The sequence below is a fragment of the Tamandua tetradactyla genome, chromosome 9 (genome assembly GCF_023851605.1).
Source record: "Tamandua tetradactyla isolate mTamTet1 chromosome 9, mTamTet1.pri, whole genome shotgun sequence".
NCBI classification, from domain to species: Eukaryota; Metazoa; Chordata; class Mammalia; order Pilosa; family Myrmecophagidae; genus Tamandua; species Tamandua tetradactyla.
In genome coordinates this window covers 16,893,490-16,912,224 of record NC_135335.1, presented here as the reverse complement: position 1 = coordinate 16,912,224, position 18,735 = coordinate 16,893,490, and the positions used below count along the sequence as shown (strand labels likewise).

General features: G+C 51.3%; 1 protein-coding gene across 1 annotated transcript in view; it reads right to left on the bottom strand.

Annotated features, from left to right (window-relative positions):
* Nucleotides 1-2,641: 2,641 nt before the first annotated feature.
* Nucleotides 2,642-18,735, bottom strand: part of LOC143645543 (glutamate receptor ionotropic, kainate 3-like) — a 53,039-nt gene continuing 36,945 nt past the window's right edge. Inside the window, 5 exon segments of the mRNA XM_077114840.1 lie at nt 2,642-2,746; nt 3,384-3,473; nt 6,373-6,576; nt 14,745-14,858; nt 18,230-18,337. Coding sequence (XP_076970955.1) covers nt 2,642-2,746; nt 3,384-3,473; nt 6,373-6,576; nt 14,745-14,858; nt 18,230-18,337 — 621 coding nt within the window.

The following is an 18,735-nucleotide window of genomic DNA, read 5'->3' as shown; positions in this document are numbered from 1 at the left end:
AATCCCCCTTCCCAGCTCCCTGCCTGTCCACAAGGGTGGTGCCGCCCAGGGCGTGCCTTCCTCCAGTCCTGCCACAGCTGCAGGACTCCACTCACTCAGCAGCATCTTCAGCCAGGCCCTGGCAGTATGGGCACTCCAGCCACCCCAGCACCCCCACCCAGGCAGGTGTGCTTCTACACACCTGGACATGTCCTCCTCATCCTCAAGTCTCGGCTCAAGAGTCACTTCCTCAGAGGAGCCTGGGTCATATTTCCCTTTTTTACACTCCCAGCACTGATCAAAGTTTCAATGAACTTTAACTTCTGATTCATTTGTTTCTGGAGGGCAAGGACCATGTCTGCCTTGGTGACCTCCATTTCCCTGTTCCGTTCCCGGGGTCAGGGACATTGCTCCTGGGCTCAGACACCTCTCATGCTCCAGTTCATATCCTCTGGTTCTGAGAGTATCTCACATCTCACCCACCTGGGTCCTCTCACCTCCTGCCCTGGGGCTTCTCTGGGGACACTCTTGCGGGATCCCGGTTGGTTTCCCTGTCCACCACCCAAGCCCAGAAATGCACGGAAGTCAGGGCCAGTGGGTAGACTTTTCCCCCTTCTCCTCTCACCCAGAGGGATGGGCCCGAGGCACATTTGGTGGGGCTTCTAGGGGGTTCAGTCTTGTGGATTGCATAAGACAGCTGCGCTGAATGAATGAACAAATGGATGGCTCTCAGCAGGAAAGTTCACACTGTGGTCCTGTTCCCCCTCTGACCCCAGTGTCTCTCCCAATACCTCTTGGCCCTCTCTGCCTGGACCATGACCCCCGCCAGGCTCTTGCCAGGCTTTCCCAGGGCTGGACCCTGCTGGCTGAGCCCTGGCAGCTCGGAGTTGTGTGGTGACTCTCAGCATAGCCCATGTCATTCCTGTATTCCTAACCTTCATCCTTAGCCCTCTTCAGCAGTCCACCAATTTCCCCCTGGTCCCAGCCTGCCCTATTTATCCAAGCTCTGATACAAGCAGATCTTGGATAAACCCCTCAAGAAAGCTGCTAATAGGTTTTGCTTCCAAGTGCCCTGGCCCAGCCCAATGGAGGTAAATTGGGCAGAACCATCCCTGGCTACAGAAAGAGACACAGAACTAAGTCCTGGTTCCTTGTTGGAAGATGGGGCACAGAGTGGGCAATGAAGACATGTTCTTGACACCAGATCCTTCCCCAGCATGCTTTGGCTGGAAGCCAAAGTCATAACCCTACAGCCATGTGTCCGAGTAAGCTGTGCAAGTCCACACACTCATTTCTGGGTCCCTCGTTCACCAATGCCTACTCTGTGTGGATCCAGCCCCATGCTAGGTGTTGGGGCAACAGCCATGGATCAATTTTGGTCCATTTTGGTACTCACTGTCTGGGAGAAGAGTCAGGCAGGGGAAACAAGCATTTGTAGCTGTGCTACCCTCCCTGGTCTGCACTCAGTATTATGAAGAAGCACGGGACCTTCAGGCAGTGCTATTTGTCACAGGGGAAGGACAACCTGTGACCACTCATCGTCTTCAATTTCCTCCATACCTCATCTTAGCCCAGCCCTACCTATAAGCCAAAGAAATCTCCTTATCTGGTCATATACACAGTTAAAGGGAAATGAAACAAGTTAGAGATAAAACAAGGGCTGTCTTCCTGTGGCTTGGAGGCTATTTATGCATCACCTTAGCATCGGGCTCCTGCTTCTCCCACTCCTTTCACTCTGGTTCAAGGGTCTGGGAGAGCAGCCAGGACAGGATTCCTGGGTTTCTGACAACAAAGTTTGCAGAAGGTCAGGTTGGCAGCACTCAAGGAGTTATACTGGGGCTGACCCGGTGCCCTTAGGAGGTCACACCAATATCTGCTCAGTGGACACTATTCATTCCTCTTTTCCCTTGACCTTCCTGTACCTTGTGACTCTGATTCCACCCATCTCCAGGTAGCTGCATCTCCTTGGCTTCCATGAGCTCACGCTTTCCCTATTCTCCTTCTTTGGTCTTGCCAGCCCAGGAATCTTGCAGATTCAACCTTTTCATCTTCTCCCTTACATACTCATGCTGTCCATCTCTCATCTCTTCTTCCTGAGGAATCTCCATCTCCCTTGGCTGAGCTGATGACTCCAAAATATCTGCCTCCAGCCCTGCTCTCTCCTCTCAGTTCCCAGCCACCTACTGGATATTCCATCCGCATGTCTCACAGGGACCCCAATCCTCACATCCTAAAATGATCCTAATCCTCTGCTTTTTCAGGAGACTATCTAGGGATGACACTGTTACTTGCCCAGCTGCTGAAGCTAGAATTTTCTGCCCCTCCTTGATTCTTGTTTTTCCCTCCTCTCCTCCATCTAAGCAATCACCAGTCTTGCTAATTCTCTCTTATCTCTTCTCTGTACCACCTCCTTCCTTCCTTTCCCACTGAAACACTCTGAATTGGGCCACCAAGCTCTCCTTCACCCAGGTTCCAACAGCAGCCTCCAGACTGGCCTTCAGTTTTGCCTAGCAGCAGAGTGGGTCTCCTCAAATGCCAACTTAGTGATATCATCCCTTCCCTTCACATCAATCAACTGTGCTCCTTAGCTCTTGGAATTAACAGATGAAATTCCTCAGTTTAGCCCCCGAGGTTCTGCCAGACTTCTTTCCTCTCCCTTTCTTCAGCTATAGGCCTTCCTCTTGACTTCAGGCTCTCCACTCTTGGGGTTCCGCCTGCTCACTCCTGCAGCAGGCTCCTGGGTACCTGGCACCAGGCCACAGAAGCTCTGGATGGCAGATATGAGCCTGCTTGTGTCAGGAAAAGCCAATGCTCCAAGTAGGGATTAGAGGGTGGTGCCTTGGCATTTCTTGGTGGTGCCTTGAGTTTCCCTGAGTTTGTTCATTGTGAGTCAATTCCCTGAGGCTGCATATATGGGCTCAGCAGGGCAAGTTTGAAATCCTGGACCACTGTGAGCCCCTAGGAAGACCACAGTTGAGGGGTCATCTCTTCTGCTGCCCTCTGACTCATGCATGCATGTATTTCAGACTGGAAGAGTGAGAGAAAGAATGATGATGGGTAGACGGCTCCTTCTTATGAAGGCTGCCAAGCATTTCTGGTATAATATCTCAGTTGATCTTCCCCCACATCCTGGGCTGAAGGGTCTCTGATCCCCCTTTCATGGATAAGGACATGGAGGTCCAGAGCAGTCCAATGACTCTCCCATCACCAGTTAAAATGTGCCAGATCCAGAACTTGATTCATTTCTATGGGATTCCTGGATCATAAAATACATTGGAGGAATTTAAACAATGGAGGTGAGCAGAAGATTTCCAAAAGAGGAGAAAACAAATGGCAAAAAGAGGGAGTGAAATTGGGAAGCGAGAGGGAGTGAGGGATGGTGTGATTGCTGGTCTGTCCATCACCTTCATGGCCCCATAGGAAGAGGTGACTCGGGCAAAGGGGCCTCTCTGCAGGAGGGAGTTATCCTCGGAGGCCCTGTCCCCTCTGCAGCCCTGCTCCATGGCAGAAGCAGGGACAGGAATCAGGGAAAGACTTCCGAAGTCCCATCGGTCAGAGGCTCCCCCAGGGCCTCAAAGGGGTCTCGGAGAGGGGGCAGATACTTGCAAAGGTGGGCATTCATCATTTTTACGCCCACATTCAGAGCACTAATAAGGAAGTAATAATACTGCCAAGCCTTTAGCATGCTTTCCATGAGCTAGTGGGAAGACTAATTATCTGACAACACTAATAAATGGTTATGATGTTATTAAAAATGGCACCAAGCTAGGATTAATAAGCTCATCAATTGTAGGGAATCGGGTTTAACAAGGTCTCCTGAGTGTCCCATCAGGGCTTGTGGCCTTGATGGATGCCAGGCTGCCCAAAGCCCTACCCATTGGAATGGAGGCCATGGAAGAAGCCCCCTCCTCGCCCCAGCCAAGGGTCAGCTTCCTAAGGTGTGGCTGCTGCTGGGTTCTTCTTGCAAATGGCACTTCAAAATTCTCTGGCCACTGGAGATGCCATGGGAGGCATGGCTGGCCTTGGTCCTGCCTTGCTCCAGCACATGTCTCAACTGACCATGTGATCCCCCCACTCTCCCCCCACCCCCAGTCCAGCCCTGTAAGTGACAGACCTACCCAGAGCCCCAGACTCCAGAGCCCTGGCTCACAGCCCACACAGCAAACAGATGAGATGGAGATGTCTCTGGGGCCCACTGACTAATTTCCATAATAATCATAGTTATTACTAATAGTGGTGACAACACTACTCCCCTCCGTTGACACTGAATTCCACAACCCAGAAATCGCCTCCTCATCGGTTAGTTCCTCTGAGCCTCACAACAAGCTGGGATGAATGCGGGGCAGGTGTTATTATTCTTACTGTCGCATTGAGAAAACTAGAGCTCAGGGAGATAAAGGGAGTTCCTGAATCTCCCCCTTCCTAACCCCTGAGGAATAATTTTAGTGACAAAAATGAAAATAATAATAGCAAATATCCATATGGTGTTGATTCTAAACTGCACATCCATTAATTTTCTTAGTCCTCACACCTACCACAGAGTATCACTTCCTTTTTGCAGAGGAGGACTCAGAGGTACAGAGAGGTTAAGAAACTTACTCAGGAGCACACAGCTAGAAAGCAGCAAGGTGGGACTCAAGCACTCGCCTATTCTGCCAGACTTTCATGGGTGCCCAGTTCCCTAGGAGATGGCTCCCTGGACCAGGTTCTGCCTGGATCTTCTTGCTCTGCCCTCTAGCCTCCCCCGTTTTGCCCAACTCCCCAAGGCAGCCTCACTCAGGCTGGGGTAGAATCGCTATAAAGGGCTTCACGCTGCCTACTCCTATCCCAGAAAGGCAAAGTGAAAATTACCCCTCAACTTTGGCTGCTGATTTTCAGATTGCAAAGATCTACTACTGAAGCCTAGCTCTGCTGTGGTTCCCGGGTCAGGATGGCTACAGCAGGGGTGAGAGAGTAAGGCTTTGGAGGCAGAGTGTCCTGGCTTTGAGCCCCAGCTTTGCCACTTGCTAGCTAGTGCCTTTAACCTCTCTCTGCCTCAGCCTCCTCATCTGTGAAATGGGTGGTGAAAGCAGCCCCTCACTGGGCAGTTGGGAGGACCAATGAGAGAAGGAATGTAAAGGGTCTCAGACAGATCAGGTACTCGCATTCGTTAGCAGGTCTTGGTTGGAAAACGTTTACAGAAAGTTGACGTATGGAGCCTGGAAGACAGGTAATGTTTATTCTGTGCCAGGTAAGTCTGTACAAATGGTGCCCCTCTGAATTCTCACAACAGCCTGAGGAGTTCTGGCAGCTGCTAGTTTCTTCTGGTTCAGTAGTGAAGGACTTGAGGTTCGGAGAGGTTGGTGGGCTTCTCTGAGGTTACACATCCACCACCAGGCCTGCACTTCCTGCCTCAGCCATGGCTGGCTCCCTCTCTCTTTTTTTTTTTTTTTTTTTTGCATGGGCAGGCACCGGGAATCGAACCCGGGTCTCTGGCATGGCAGGTGAGAACTCTACTGCTGAGCCACCGTGGCCTGCCCCGCTGGCTCCCTCTTGCTGAGTGTTTACTGTATGCCACAATGCGTGCCTAGGATTGCACCTCCAGCATCACAATCCAGTGAAGAAGTGGCTATTGACCTGCCCATTTTGCAGGTAAAAAGATTGCTCAGAGAACAGTTTCACATAGCGACATGAGTGAGGAACCGGGACTTGTACCCATGGCCTCCTTTTTCCTCTGCTGTGGTGGACCTAGCATGTGGCCTCTCTCCCTTTGCTTTCCACTGTTCTGCAAATCTCAGGTCCCTTTCACCAGCTGCCACCTCTCCCCAGAGCTCGGCCTGCCTGCCTGCTTCAGCTCCTTGCTCCCCTGTCCTAGGCTGATAAGAGGCTGCCTCCTTAGCGCTGCGATGGCTGAGCTCTGCTCATCCATTCATCCCAGCCCTCAGCATCCTGGAGCCTCTGTCTCCCTCCGAGACTCCAGTCACTCAAGGCAGTGGTGGGCTCAATCTCTGTGTCCCTGTCTCCATGGTGATGTGTTTTGTGGGGGCCCCTCACCCATGTGGCGGGGCGTCCTTCAGTAGCCCTTTAGGAAGCAGAAGGAAGCTTCTCAGGACAAGTTCATCCAAAACACCCATGGGAGTGGCCATGCAACAGATGTGTGTGCGGACGTAGCGGGGGACTGTCTGAGAGTTGGGGGTCACGAGTAAGGCAGAGACACTCTGCACCCCCAGAGAGAGCTACAGCACATTTCTTCACTCGGGGGTGTCCTCCTACTCAGGGAAAGACCTCTGTCTTAGTGTCCCATGTCCCCAGGGCCCTCCTCTGCCTGGACAAGCCAATCCTCACGTGCAAGCTGGACTTCTTCAAGCCCCCCAGAGGGCCCCCAACTCTCCCAACGCCCCCCGCCCAGCTTACGTGGTCGATGAGCTCCTTGACCATGTCATTCCGCTGGCCCTTGTCGTCCTGTGCCCCGTACTTGCCATCCTCCACCAGCCGGATCTCGTAGGAGAAGCCCAGGATGTGGGCCGGTTCCTTGAGCAGGTTGATGCAGTAGCCCTCGAACCGGTAGTTCCCGTACAGGGTCCTGTTGGACTTCCGGAACATGACAAAGGGCTCCTCCTGCAGGGACAGACGACGGGAGAGGGGCTGAAGGTTTTTGAAAAACTGGGGTAGCTCAGGCAGGCGAATGGCCTGTTCAGGCAGGAGAGGGAAAGCCACGTGTCTTGAGAGCCAGCTTTGAGCCTCGCACGTGGCCACCTACTGGCAGCTCCTGGCATAAGACAGGTGCTCGGGGGCGCTCGCCAATTTAACTGCCTGAGGGTCACCCGGCTGGTCAGCCCTGGGTCAGGGACGTGAACACAAGACTGTCTGATTCCGAAGCTCATGCCCTTTCTGCTGCACCTGTGACATAGGCCAGGGGTCTTCAAAACGTGGTCTCTGGACCAGGGGTGTTGGCATCACCTGGTGACTTCTTGCAATGCACATACTCAGGTGCCACCCCTGACTTACTGAAATAGAGATTTTGGGGTGGGAACCCAGCAAACTGTGTTTGCAGAAGCACTGCAGGGGACTCTGATGCTCTGGCAAGTCTGAGGACCACTGCTGTAGGAAGCCCTTCATCGAAGATTTTTCCTGACTTCTCTGCCAACCCTTGTTGACAAGAGTAGATCTACATCTCCTTATCTTTTTCTCTTTCCAAGGGTCTCCCCACCCCCCTGCATTTGGGTGCACCAGGGGAGTGAGCCTGCATTTAGTGGGAATTTAATGTGCCAGGCCTCAGTAAATTAGCAAATTAGATAATACCTGCTGGGGGCCCATCGGGCACAGGGCCCAGCCAAGCCTCGGTACCTGATGGACAGAGCTAGTACTGATTGTCTCATTCAATCTTACTGGAACCTCCCTTTGGGATAGGTACTAGCAATATTATTCTGTAGATGCTGAGAGTGAAGTTCAGAAAGGACCAGCGACTTGTGAGCATTCACTCAGCTAGTGCAGGGGGAGGATTTGAACTCAGGGCTGGGTGACCCCAGAGCACGAGCTCTTAGCCACCTTCTGGGTCAGAGGTCCTGAGGTGCATGGACAGGAGATCCTCAGGAAAGTGGCTGCAGGGTCAGAGCACAGAAGACAACTCTCCCCAGGGATGGGGAGACAGTGAAGGGCTTTGATTTCTCATTTAGAAACAACTCCCTGGGGAGCCCTGCAAAGAGGAACTAGGAGAAGGGGCAGGAAAACCAGCAGAAAGAAACCACTGACCTCGCTCAGTGTGAGGTCCGCCACGTGAGGAACCATGGGCTCTGACGTGGCATAATCCAGCCCCCTGGAACCCAGCTCAACATGCAGTTCCATGATTCTGCTTGCTCAAGCCACAAATTCCACTCCTGGGTCTTTCCGGTGGATGAGCTGGACTCCTAGTCCTTAACAAACTCAAACTATTCATTGAGTTCCTTCTACGCAGCAGGCACTGATTTAAACTTTTTCTCATAGCCTGTTTGATTTAAGGCTCACAGCCTTGCAAAACAAGTAACACTGTTCCCATGTAATAGATGAAGAAACAGAGGCTCAGAGAAGGTCAATACGTTTCTAAGGCCACACAGCTTGGAAGTAGCAGATTCAGGAGTTGAACCACCGTTTGCTGGTGGTTCAATCTTTCCCAGTCAACAAGTCCCTCTACCTGACTCCACTCTCCAGTCTGTTCCCGAGGCTGAGCCTCTCCTGAGTTAATCTGTTCTTTTAGACCCTTCACTCAGGGAAAGTTCCAAGAGCTGCCAACCTGGGTCCTGCTCCTGGGGGATAACACTAATCTTTTGATTCATTTTGGGCTGCTTCCTCAGCCCCTCACCCCATTCCTACCTGTAATCCTGGGCCTCTTCCTATTAGCTGATCTTCCCCAAACCTACTCCGGCACCCCCACATGTCAGAATGACTCAAGCCTTTTGCAATGGGTGAGAACCATCAACTGACAGCATGCATATGTACGGGGGACCTCATGTCCACATGTCCACAAGAAGGGCACACACATAATTATGGGGGTGCTTCATCCTTCTCTCAACTGGCAGGGCTGCTGACTTGGCACGTTGGGCCCCTGGGGTGGGTGAGGAGTGGGAGGCCCAGAGAAGACGCCCTTGTCAGGCTCCCACAGCAGCGGGCTGGATCAATTTGCCAATTCCTCAACAATGCTACCTTTCAAACTCCCATCCCACCCCATGACAGAGGTAATCTGGATTTTGTAACCATCCTTAGGGATGTTTCAAAGAAAGAGCTGGAAAGTGTCTGAATTCCTGAGGGGTTCCCAACTCTCCAGGGATTCTGAGAATCACTTCTCAGCCTAATTTAACACAAAACTGGAATATTTGGCTAGACTCCATGCTAAAACTCAGGGCCTCTCACCCCCTGTCACAGACCAAGGGGCTGAGAGATGCTCAGGAGGGGCCTGGAAAAGATGCCAAGACTACCTGAAGGAAAGGGGACTTTGGCTAGTCTATACAGTGGCTTTGCACAAATTAAAAAAGGTTCTCCTGTCCCTGGGCAGATGCTGCCCCACACCCTGGGCACAGGGATTGGTGAGCAGGGATGGGCTGGGATTTCAGTCCCAACTCTCTGGTCAGATGCTCTAGTGTAGTGAACAGAGCTACACGGCTGCACCTGGCGGCCCTGACTTGAGCTCAAGGAGGGACTTGGAGAGAAGGCATCCTCTCTCCTGGGAGAACCATCAACTCTATATAGATTCCTCTGAACAAAAATCTACTTCCTTCTGTAAATGGGGATAATAATAGAACCTATCTTCCAGGGTCATAATGAGAATTAAATGAGTCAATTAACGAAAAGCACTTAGAACAGGCTCTGGCAAAGAGTAAGCACTCCATAAATGTCAGCTGTCATTATTTAATTATTATTAACATCATCATCATCTTCTTCCTCTTCTTCTTCCTGTATGTGGGTCGGCTTGTTAACTGCCAAGACCTTTCCAGCCTCGAGACCATGTCCAATGTCATCAAAGTTTAAAAACCACAGAGGGCAGCAGAAAACCATTTCCAGAAAGGTCCCCGAGATAATTCACTTCCTGACCTTCTCTCCATGTCCCTCCCCGGCCCTGTCATCTAAAATTAGCACTTCATTTGTGATGCCACCACAGCCCCAGAATCTATACATCTCCATATAAATATGCTGCCTTTGGAGCAGCTGTAAAATGCCATTAATTTCGGGAAGTGCTCTGCGGATGGCATACATATTTAACAGCCAAAGCCCAGAGCATTAAAATGGAACTCGCCTTAGTAATGTGTCTCCAGACCTGCAACATTTCCTAGGGGGTAATTCTGAACTCCGCCAACTACTTAATCATGGACTATTTCACAATTTATTACTGGAAATGTAGAGACAGCTGATTCACAAGCTCTCTCAGCTGCTAATTGATTGCTCAGTGAAGGTACCCTCAATTTCATAACTTCACGCTCTCCTACTGCTCTGGGAGAATAGCCAGAGGAGCAGGGGTAATGTTTCTCTTCAACAAGTCATGGAAAACAGGGGTCTAGGAAAATAACCTTTTCCGATGTTGCATTGCCGGGGCTCTTGCTCTGGTCGCCCCATGATCACTGACATGTTGAATGCCAGGCCTGGCGTTAAGCTTTTCACACATAGGGGTGGTGAACTTGGAAAAGGGGGTCCTGGTGATTTATCTCTCAGTGGGGAAGGATCTAGGACTTACCACCTAATAGCTGCTTTCCCGAGGCCTCCTCATCTGTGCAATACCAGGCCCCATTTGCACATGTACAAATTGCTACCTGCACACACACTCATGAGCTCAGACCCCCTGCTTTCCTACCCAAACTCAGACACAGAGGCCAAGGATGTGACCCAAGGCCTTGGCTTCTCCCAGTTAGAACCGGGTAGAGCACCAGCATGGCTGTCCCAGCTCAGGTCCTGGCTTTCCTTGCTTTGTTCCCCTCTCTGCCGTTGAGTGCTGAGGTGCTGGTCTGCCTGGTGGGTGAGACTTTGGGGGACACGATGTGCACAGAGTGCATACATGCCTATCAATGCATTTCCGGGGTGCGGACCACATACCCCTTGCGCACTGACATGCCTGCTCACATTAGTAGCCCTGAGCACTTCAGAACCCTGAGCCTTCAGAAGCAGGGCCCCCAGGAGGGAGTGTTTGCTTGGTGTGTGAACCAAGGTTTGGGGGGATGAATTTTTCATGAGCTCACTGAAGAGTGGAGCCTGCACAGAGGCTGGGATGGGGCAGGGGGAGGTGGAGGAGGGCAGGCTTCCAGACTCCTGCTGCTGCTGCTGCTGCTACTTGCATTTCAGGAAGACAGAAAGCCACTGCAGATTTGTGGGGGCCAGAGAGGGTGGTGTCCGGGCTCTGTCCACCTGTCTGTCTAGGTTAAGAGACCCTGAGCACCTAACCTAGGACTTCAGGATAGGGGAGAATAAGAAGTAGGTTTAGGAGGAACCCACACAGTGCTACATCCAGATTCCAGGGAAAAGAAAAAGAAGAAACCCCTCTGGCCAGGGCTCTTGGACCCATGCCCTGTTCTCTGGGGACAAATCAGTTTGATGTTCCTGTACTGGGGTCTTAGTCCTGCCTGTCACTCAAAGTGCTGCTGCCCTGACAACACACTTCCAGGCAGGCAGAGGCGCTTGCTTGCAGCAGAGGGTGGCCCTGCATTCAGGCTGCTGAGCAAGAGGCTGGGTTTTTTCAGCCAGAGCAGCTGGGGGCTGGGCCAGGCTGGGTCATTCCCCACAGTGGTGCAGCTGTCCCAAAGAGTCCCAGCTGAGAGCATCCCAGGCATGTAGGCTGCAGCTGAGCCTTTCTCCCTGGAGCATCTGGACCAACTATAGGTTTTCAGTAGCCCTACACCCTGTATGGAAGCAGGTATCTCCGGTCCCTGAGACTCCAAAGACACATTCCGCTGGACACAGAGACTTTCTGGGAGACCAGCATAAAAGCAGTGGATGTGACACGCCTTTGATCCAGAGGTCAACCCCTTCATCCCCCTGCCTTCAGGAAAGACTGAGCTTCTCTCACTGCCCCACAGGGCTGAGCTTTCCCAACCTTCCGTGATGTCTGGGCAGCGGGGAGGAAGGAACTCAGGCATGTGTGCAGGGGCTGAGATGATTGGTGGTCCACCCACGGGGAGGGGGGCCTCTGCTTCAGGTGGGTCTGCAGCCATGAGCTGATCATTACGGGTCACAGGCCAGGGCAACGTGGTGTCAGTGGGACTGCAGCCAGTGAGGGGGTGGCGTAGTGAGCAGGATGTGGAGTCTATGAATCAGTAGGGGGCTTTGAGCTGGGAGTTGGAAAGGGGCTCACGGATGGCAAACCCTCAACACTTCAGGGCCAGGCCAGGAAATAAAACTAATAAGAAGCAGCCATAAGGACAATAGGAAGTGGGGGTGGGGGGATGAGCCAGGGAACACCACCCTGCTTGAAAGGCTTTCAAGTGCAAATTCAAGTTTACACAACATCCTGTGCTAGAGACTGCTTCTGTGCCCAGGGCCAGGGGTCAGTCTCTGGTGATGTTCAGAGTTCTGCCTGTGGATGGAAGCAGAGGTTTCTTCTAGAACTCCCAGTCTGTGCATAGTATTAAACCTGAGCTTACTATGATTGGATTTCTATTCAATAATAATAATAAAAATAAATAATAATAATAATATTAGCAGCTATCACTTATATCACATTCATCTTCTCAACCCTGTGAAGAAGGTACTATTATCACACCACTATTTTTTTTCAGATGGGGAAACTGAGGCACAGAGCAGTGACACATTTCCCCCAAGTCAGTTTGTTCACAGAGAAGCCAGGACTCAAACTCCACGGTCCGGTCCGCGCTCCTGATTGTGGCATGGTCCTGTCCTGCTCCCTGGCCACTCCCCATGTTACCGAGAGGGCAGCTGCTGGGCTCACATTGACCTGGGCGCCTTGCTTTTTGCCCAAGTTAGGGGCCAAGAAGGCTCTTCTACTTCCCTGTCCCCTCGGGGACCTGAGAGCCAGCTGGACGCTGGAGATGGGACCTCTGGGGGGTGACTGAGAGCAGCAGGTAGGGGGACCTTTGCAAGAAGCTTGTAAGAGCTGCAGATTAAGAGCTGTGGGTGTCTGCTGGATCCCACTGTTGTGTGGTATAGACACACCCCTTGTGCCTCTGCAGAAGGGTCTTCCCCCACCGAAAGCAGGCTGCTGCCATCTAAGTACAATTTAACCTCAGTCTTTCAAGGTGCTTGTATTTTGCATCCTTTCTATCTGTTATCATTAGCTTGCCTCTTACTTTTTAAAGCACTGTTTTGTGGCTGAACCACCTTAGCTCATTTAATCATCTCTCATCCTAATCTCTTAAATCGTACTACTTTTACCTTTTTTAAAAAAAAAATCTTGCCTTTTGAAAAGTAGTTCTATTTATATCTCACATTTTATGCAGCTCTGCTTTTAATCTTTTATCACTTTTTTATTATTTTATTTTTACCCTTTTTATATATTAACTTGGTTACACTTTTATCCTTTCACTTTTTGACATTTTGGTTTTACTTTTCTTTTTTCATCTTGTCTAGTCGGAACTGTTAATTATTTAATTTGTCGTCTTTCTTTCAATGTCTTTTTCATCTTATTCTGCATTTTCATTTTCTCTTTATTAGTTTCTTTTTAACCATTTTACTTTGTTCTCTCTTAAGTCTACCTTTATTCTCTTTTTAGACTCATCAGACTTCACTCTAAACTCCTTTGCTCTTTTTATTTGTTTATCTTTTAGGTTTTTACATTGCAGTTTCTTTCCTGTTTCTGATGAGATCTTTTGCCTTATTGGTTTCAACAACCTGATTCTTAGAATTTTTAGTTAACAAAAATGCAATCAATAAAGCAGGCAGGATATGTGGGTGTTGGGGAGATACCCAAGGGCTGTCACCCCAAAGCGGGGCAGGTGTCTCAGCAGCCCACCCATCACAGCTGCCCTGGGTCCTTTGGATCTCCACAGCCTTCCACGTGGCTTCCCTGAATAATCATAATCCTGGGGCCTGGCAATGCGGCCCACTTCTAAAGTCCCTCCCTAGAAGCCAGCAGTACCCCCATGGCTGCTGCTCCTGGGCTTCTGGAAGGGTGGGGTTTTCCCTCTGGCATCCTTCCCTGTTCCAGGCCCTCCATCACCCAACCACTGGCACATACACAGTACACTACCCTAGAAGGGAGGACACAGGACTGTCCCACGCCCCGGGGAGGCAGACCTCATCTGAGTGTGGGGGATGGTGGGGGGGAGCTCGGCTATCTCCCGGTCCTGGCCCAGCCCGTGGCAGCCTCCCTTTACCCGAGCACTCCAAACTGGCTGAGTTTCCCCCACACCCACCTTTCATTTTTTTGCATGGGAACAACCTTAGCACATGGTCCTTACAAGCACATCTGCTTTATTATGAGGAGGAGATGGCTAGAGCCAGGGTTGTCTTCAAAGGGTCAAAGAACCCAACCGGCTTGGGACCCCAAGGGTAGGCTGCACCTCTGGGAGTCTGCTTGAGGCTTTGGATACCCCAAGGACTTCTAGAAGGAGCTAGGGCATGTGGGGTGGGTGCAGCTGGTCAGCTAAAGGAGGCCAGCAGCTCCAGATACAGAGAGCCTGGGAGCCCCCCAGGGCCACCTCTTGGCTTTAACTGGATCAAGAGAAGAAGGTGCCCTACAGTCCTGGGAATGGAGATCACATGCAGATGTGATACTTTCAAGGTAGAGAGGCCATGGTTGAGAACTCTGGGACAGGACGTTGAGATATGGCACATGTGTGGGCTCCCCAGCAGCCCCTGGGCTCTGGGAGATAGCTGCAACTCGTGCCACAGCAGGGGTGACCCACAGGAACTGAGGTGGAAGAGGAAGATCCAAGCCCCTTTGCAACTGGCTGCTGAGCCATCCTTACTTCAAGCCCCTATCATGGTTCCTGCTCAGACAAGAGGTTTGGGGAGTGGAGGGGGGTGAGATGCAATCACAAGGCCTTTGCATAAGGGCTGGCCAAGCAGGCCTCAGGTGGGCCAGAGGGCCGACCTGCCCTGCCTTTGGGAAGAGGCCACCCCACTGTCACCTCTCAGAGTCCTTGGCCTGTGGCCATGAGCAGAGTCTCTGTGTTCTGACCGCTGAGAGCTTCCTGAGCCACCCCAAGGGTCGCACCTCCCTACAGCTCCATCACCCCCTCTTCCAGCCTCCCAGCAGTCTCCTAAGAGGTACCCCATCTGTGACATGTAGGTGGGAAGATGGATGGTCTCTCCAGCCCAGTCAGCCTACCCTGAGTCAGACAGTCCCTCCTGCGAGGGCTGCAGACTCTTACCAGCACTGTGGTGACGATGAGTGACCTGTTTGTCAGTGAGTCGGTGACGTTAGGGCCTTGGCCCTTGGCATCCTCCATGATGTTGAGCCCCTCGGTAGGACTCCACACCCCAACCTGGATGGACAGGCAGACAGAAAACAGAGCTGAGTCCTCAGGCTTCCCATCCTATCTCCACATCAGCAATGCCATGAGCTCACTGAGCATCATCATTGTCCCATCGTCACGGCTAACCCTCTCTGAGCAAGCCATCTTGACAACAACCTGCTGCCTGTTCCTTCACTGGGAGGCCCCCACAGTGCCTGGTCTCCTGCGGTCTACCTCGTCCCTTTGCTGACAAACTCATCATCCACTACTGGAAGAGAAAATGCAGAGGATGATGGCAAATGCAAAAGGAGCCTCAGGGAGCACTTGGGGAAAACAACCTGGGGCTGCCAGGCTGGAGCTGAACAGATGCCTAGCAGGGTATTGAAGGAATCGGGAGTTTTGCATAAGGGCCAGGTCTTGCCTTGGGTTGGGAAGGAGTCACACTGAACCTGGAGGGTTTCCCTCTCCTGAGGGAGACCATGGACACCCATCTGCTTATTCGCTGAGTCTCAGCCCTAGTGCCAGCCCCTGGGGTAAGAACCCCTCCGAAGCCCAGGCAGGGCTGGGAACATCTGCGGAATGAGGAAATGGATGTTGGGATGTGTCATGGCGCAAGAAGGAGGATGGGGCAGGACAGGGATCTTTGTAGCTGTTTTGGGGGTGGTAGGACAAGGAGTGGATGGTCTTCACTGGAGCCTTGGAGGCAGTTTGTATTGAGGTTTTCTTTCTAAAGTTGGAAGATACCCTGGCCAAAGTGGCACGATCTTTCTCCCTGCTAGTGTCCTTGAGGATATGAGGCTAGAGGCAGGCAAGGAAGGGCCAAGTTTACAAATTGGCCTAAAACTTTGGACCTCTTAAAGATTTTTAAATAATTATTTTATATATAATTATATAATCATTCTTGCATATCGAGTTATCTGTTGTACAAAAAAAAGCATATATTCACACAAAGATCTGCACACAAATAAAAAAAATACATTTTTTTGTTCAATTCTGTCCATATCTGCACCCATCTCAGCTCTTCTTTCTCAAAAAAGGTCTCAGCATGCCCATTCTGTCCTTGGCCCAGTTGGTGGGAAAGGGAGACTCAGGTAACTTAATCAATTAAACAGAGGCCAAATGCAAACATCCCATTAAAAGAGCTGTGCAAAGCAGATAGCAGACAGACATGTAATTATACTTGAGTAATTCTGCCTTAATCCTCCCCAAGCCACCAGCTTGAGCTGGCTGGATCAGTGATGACCCAGTTTAGCAAACAGAATTCATGGTCTGGGAGGCAGGGTGCCTGTGTTTAGGGGGCTCAGCAGATCAGCCAGAGCAAGAAGAGAGGAGACAAGAAGACAGAATCAAAGAGGCTCTTCTCTCAAGTGGGCCAAGCTCAGAGCCAAGCCCATTGAGAATGAGGGTGTGTGCCTAGTAGAGTGCCTGGAGCAGGAGGGGCTCACAAATACCTCACCCCAGCAAATATCTATTGTGTGCCAACTGTATGGTCTCATACCAAGTGCTATGGGATAAAAGAATAGTTATGACTGAAGAGGCTCCAGTTGCAAGGCCAGCTTTCAGAGGCTCTCTGGTCACATCTGGATGGCTGTGAACAGGTGCCTTTGGTGGATGCCTCTCCAGGCCAACATTTTCCCAGGAATGGCAGAGAGAGATTTTCTTGAGGATGAGCAATGACCTATTTGTAACAATTGCCTTAAGGGCTGGTGGGAGGATTCTGTTGCTGCAGATGGAAAGAGTGCTCTGTTATCAACTGTTGATGCCTGCCACTGGCATATGAGTGGGGAGTGGTTGCACATATACTATCTAGTTGTCATCCCCTAAAACATTGGGCCTTCCTTCAAGATGGGTAGCCATAGGGCAAAGATGAGACACCTACATAAGTGAATACTGGATTTCAGTAGTACTGCCAGAGGAGGAAGTGAAGTTTCCATCACAGGAAGAGTTTAAATAGCAGCTGGAAGATTGCTTGATGAGAACTCGCAGAGTTTGTACAGGGTTGGACTGGCTGGTCTCAATGCTCTTATGAGTAAAGGGCATAGCCCTTGTCCTTACTCTGATACTCTATGAGTATCACAGAGTACTGATACTCTATGTGGCCTGAAGATAGTTGCAGATGAATGTAAGTCTCCCCACTAGTTCCTCCCTTGCACAGAGGTCCCCAGGTGGGAGGTGGGAGACTCAAGAGCCAGTGGAGCACCCATGGCTGCAGGGTGCAAGGAGTGAGGTCTGTGTCTGAGGAAATGAACCAAGCAATCCAGACAGAGACCACATTCTGCAACCAGAGATATTGAGCCAGTAAAGGCAGGAGGGAGGGAGCGTGCCTGGACTGTGGGGTAGGTTTCAGGGAGCAGCAGAGAATAAGGGAGACAATCTGAGTCATTCTTGGAGAGCCTTAAAGGCTACAGTGAGGGGCTGACACATAACAGCTCAGCACAGGGGAGCCATGGGAAGTTTCTGAGCCAGGTAGAGCTGTGATTTGGCGGGCTTCATATGTGAGCACGTTGGGGCGGTTGGAGGGCTCAAGGGTAGAGCAGCTAAAATAATCTGGGTCAGAAGCCTGGGACAAAGCAATGCAGGGGAGGAGGGAGGCTAACCAGAGACTCTGGAAAGCCCAGAGGGGGTCCCCCTCCTTTCCTGCTCCCTGAATTCTATACCTTATATCTCAGGGTCTGAGATCTGGGACCAGACTGTCCTGGGAAGAACAGTGTGGGTCTGTCCTTGTCCCCAAGGTTCAAGAGCATGCTGAGAAGCCAGGGCGGACAGTAAAGCTGGCCCAGCAGCCTGGCTTTGAGAGACCATGCTGAGGGTTCCCAGGGACCAGAATTGGCCTCATTATAGACATTTCTACACTAGCCAAACAGGGGGCTCCAGTCCAGGCAGGGCCTGCTCTATCCTAACCAAACTTCCAGGAATGACAGAGGCCTTAGAAGCGTGGAGTGGGTGAGCTCAGTGTGAGAACCACCTCGAGCTTCCTGGACAAGCAATCACCCTATCTTTGCTTAAATACTGTCAGTGACAGGAAGCTCACTACTCTCTAGGCAGGTCCTCTCTTATCATTAGATACTTCCTCTGACCTGAGGACATGTGTTTCCCAATGTACATGACCACCCTGCATTTCTGTGAAGACTGGGTGTGCCTGCCCCCTGAGCCTTTTAGTACTTTTTTTCAGGCTAAGCTTTCCCAGTGGCCCTGGCACATAGGGTGATAGTTTGGTCATCTGCTAGAGCCAAGCCATGAGGTTCCACAGCCCTCCTGCCTGCTTAGGCTTTCCTGTTCTCTGATGGCCCAAGGCTCTGCCGAGGCACAGGCCACACCAGATCATGTCTGGGGTCTATCGTAGGAGATTTGGGGAGCCCATCTCTTCCTCTGCCCAGCCACCTTCTCCTGCCCCCACGCACATTCTCCAGGCCATCCTCCTTCAGGCTGACAATGTCCAGATTGAAATCTGTCCGTAAGCCACTGGTTTTGTTGAAAACAATCCATCCAGTTAATCCTTTCCATTGAGCCTGTTGGAGGGGAGAGGGCAGAGCGGCAATTCCTCGGGCTCATAAATCATCATTCGGTACAAATGTACAATGCCTCATTTTAATTACTCCTTGCACTGATACTGTTCCCCCAAGACCATGATTAATTAATAATCACCTCCATCATTGCTCGGGCTGTGGTGCAAGCCAGTGATTTCCATAAATTGTATTATGCTCTTTAGTCAGCTTTACATTTGCACCTTTGCGTGTACAACATCGCTCTCGGATATGCCCAAATGAGCCCCCGCCTTGAAGTCATGGGAAGGGGGAGGCCACGTCAGAGCCCTGGAGAGGGGCAAGGAGGCAGGCAGGCAGAGCCTGTGTGGATGAGACCTGCCAAGAGGCAGAGAAGCTAGAGGCCAGGCCAGCCTGCCTGTAAA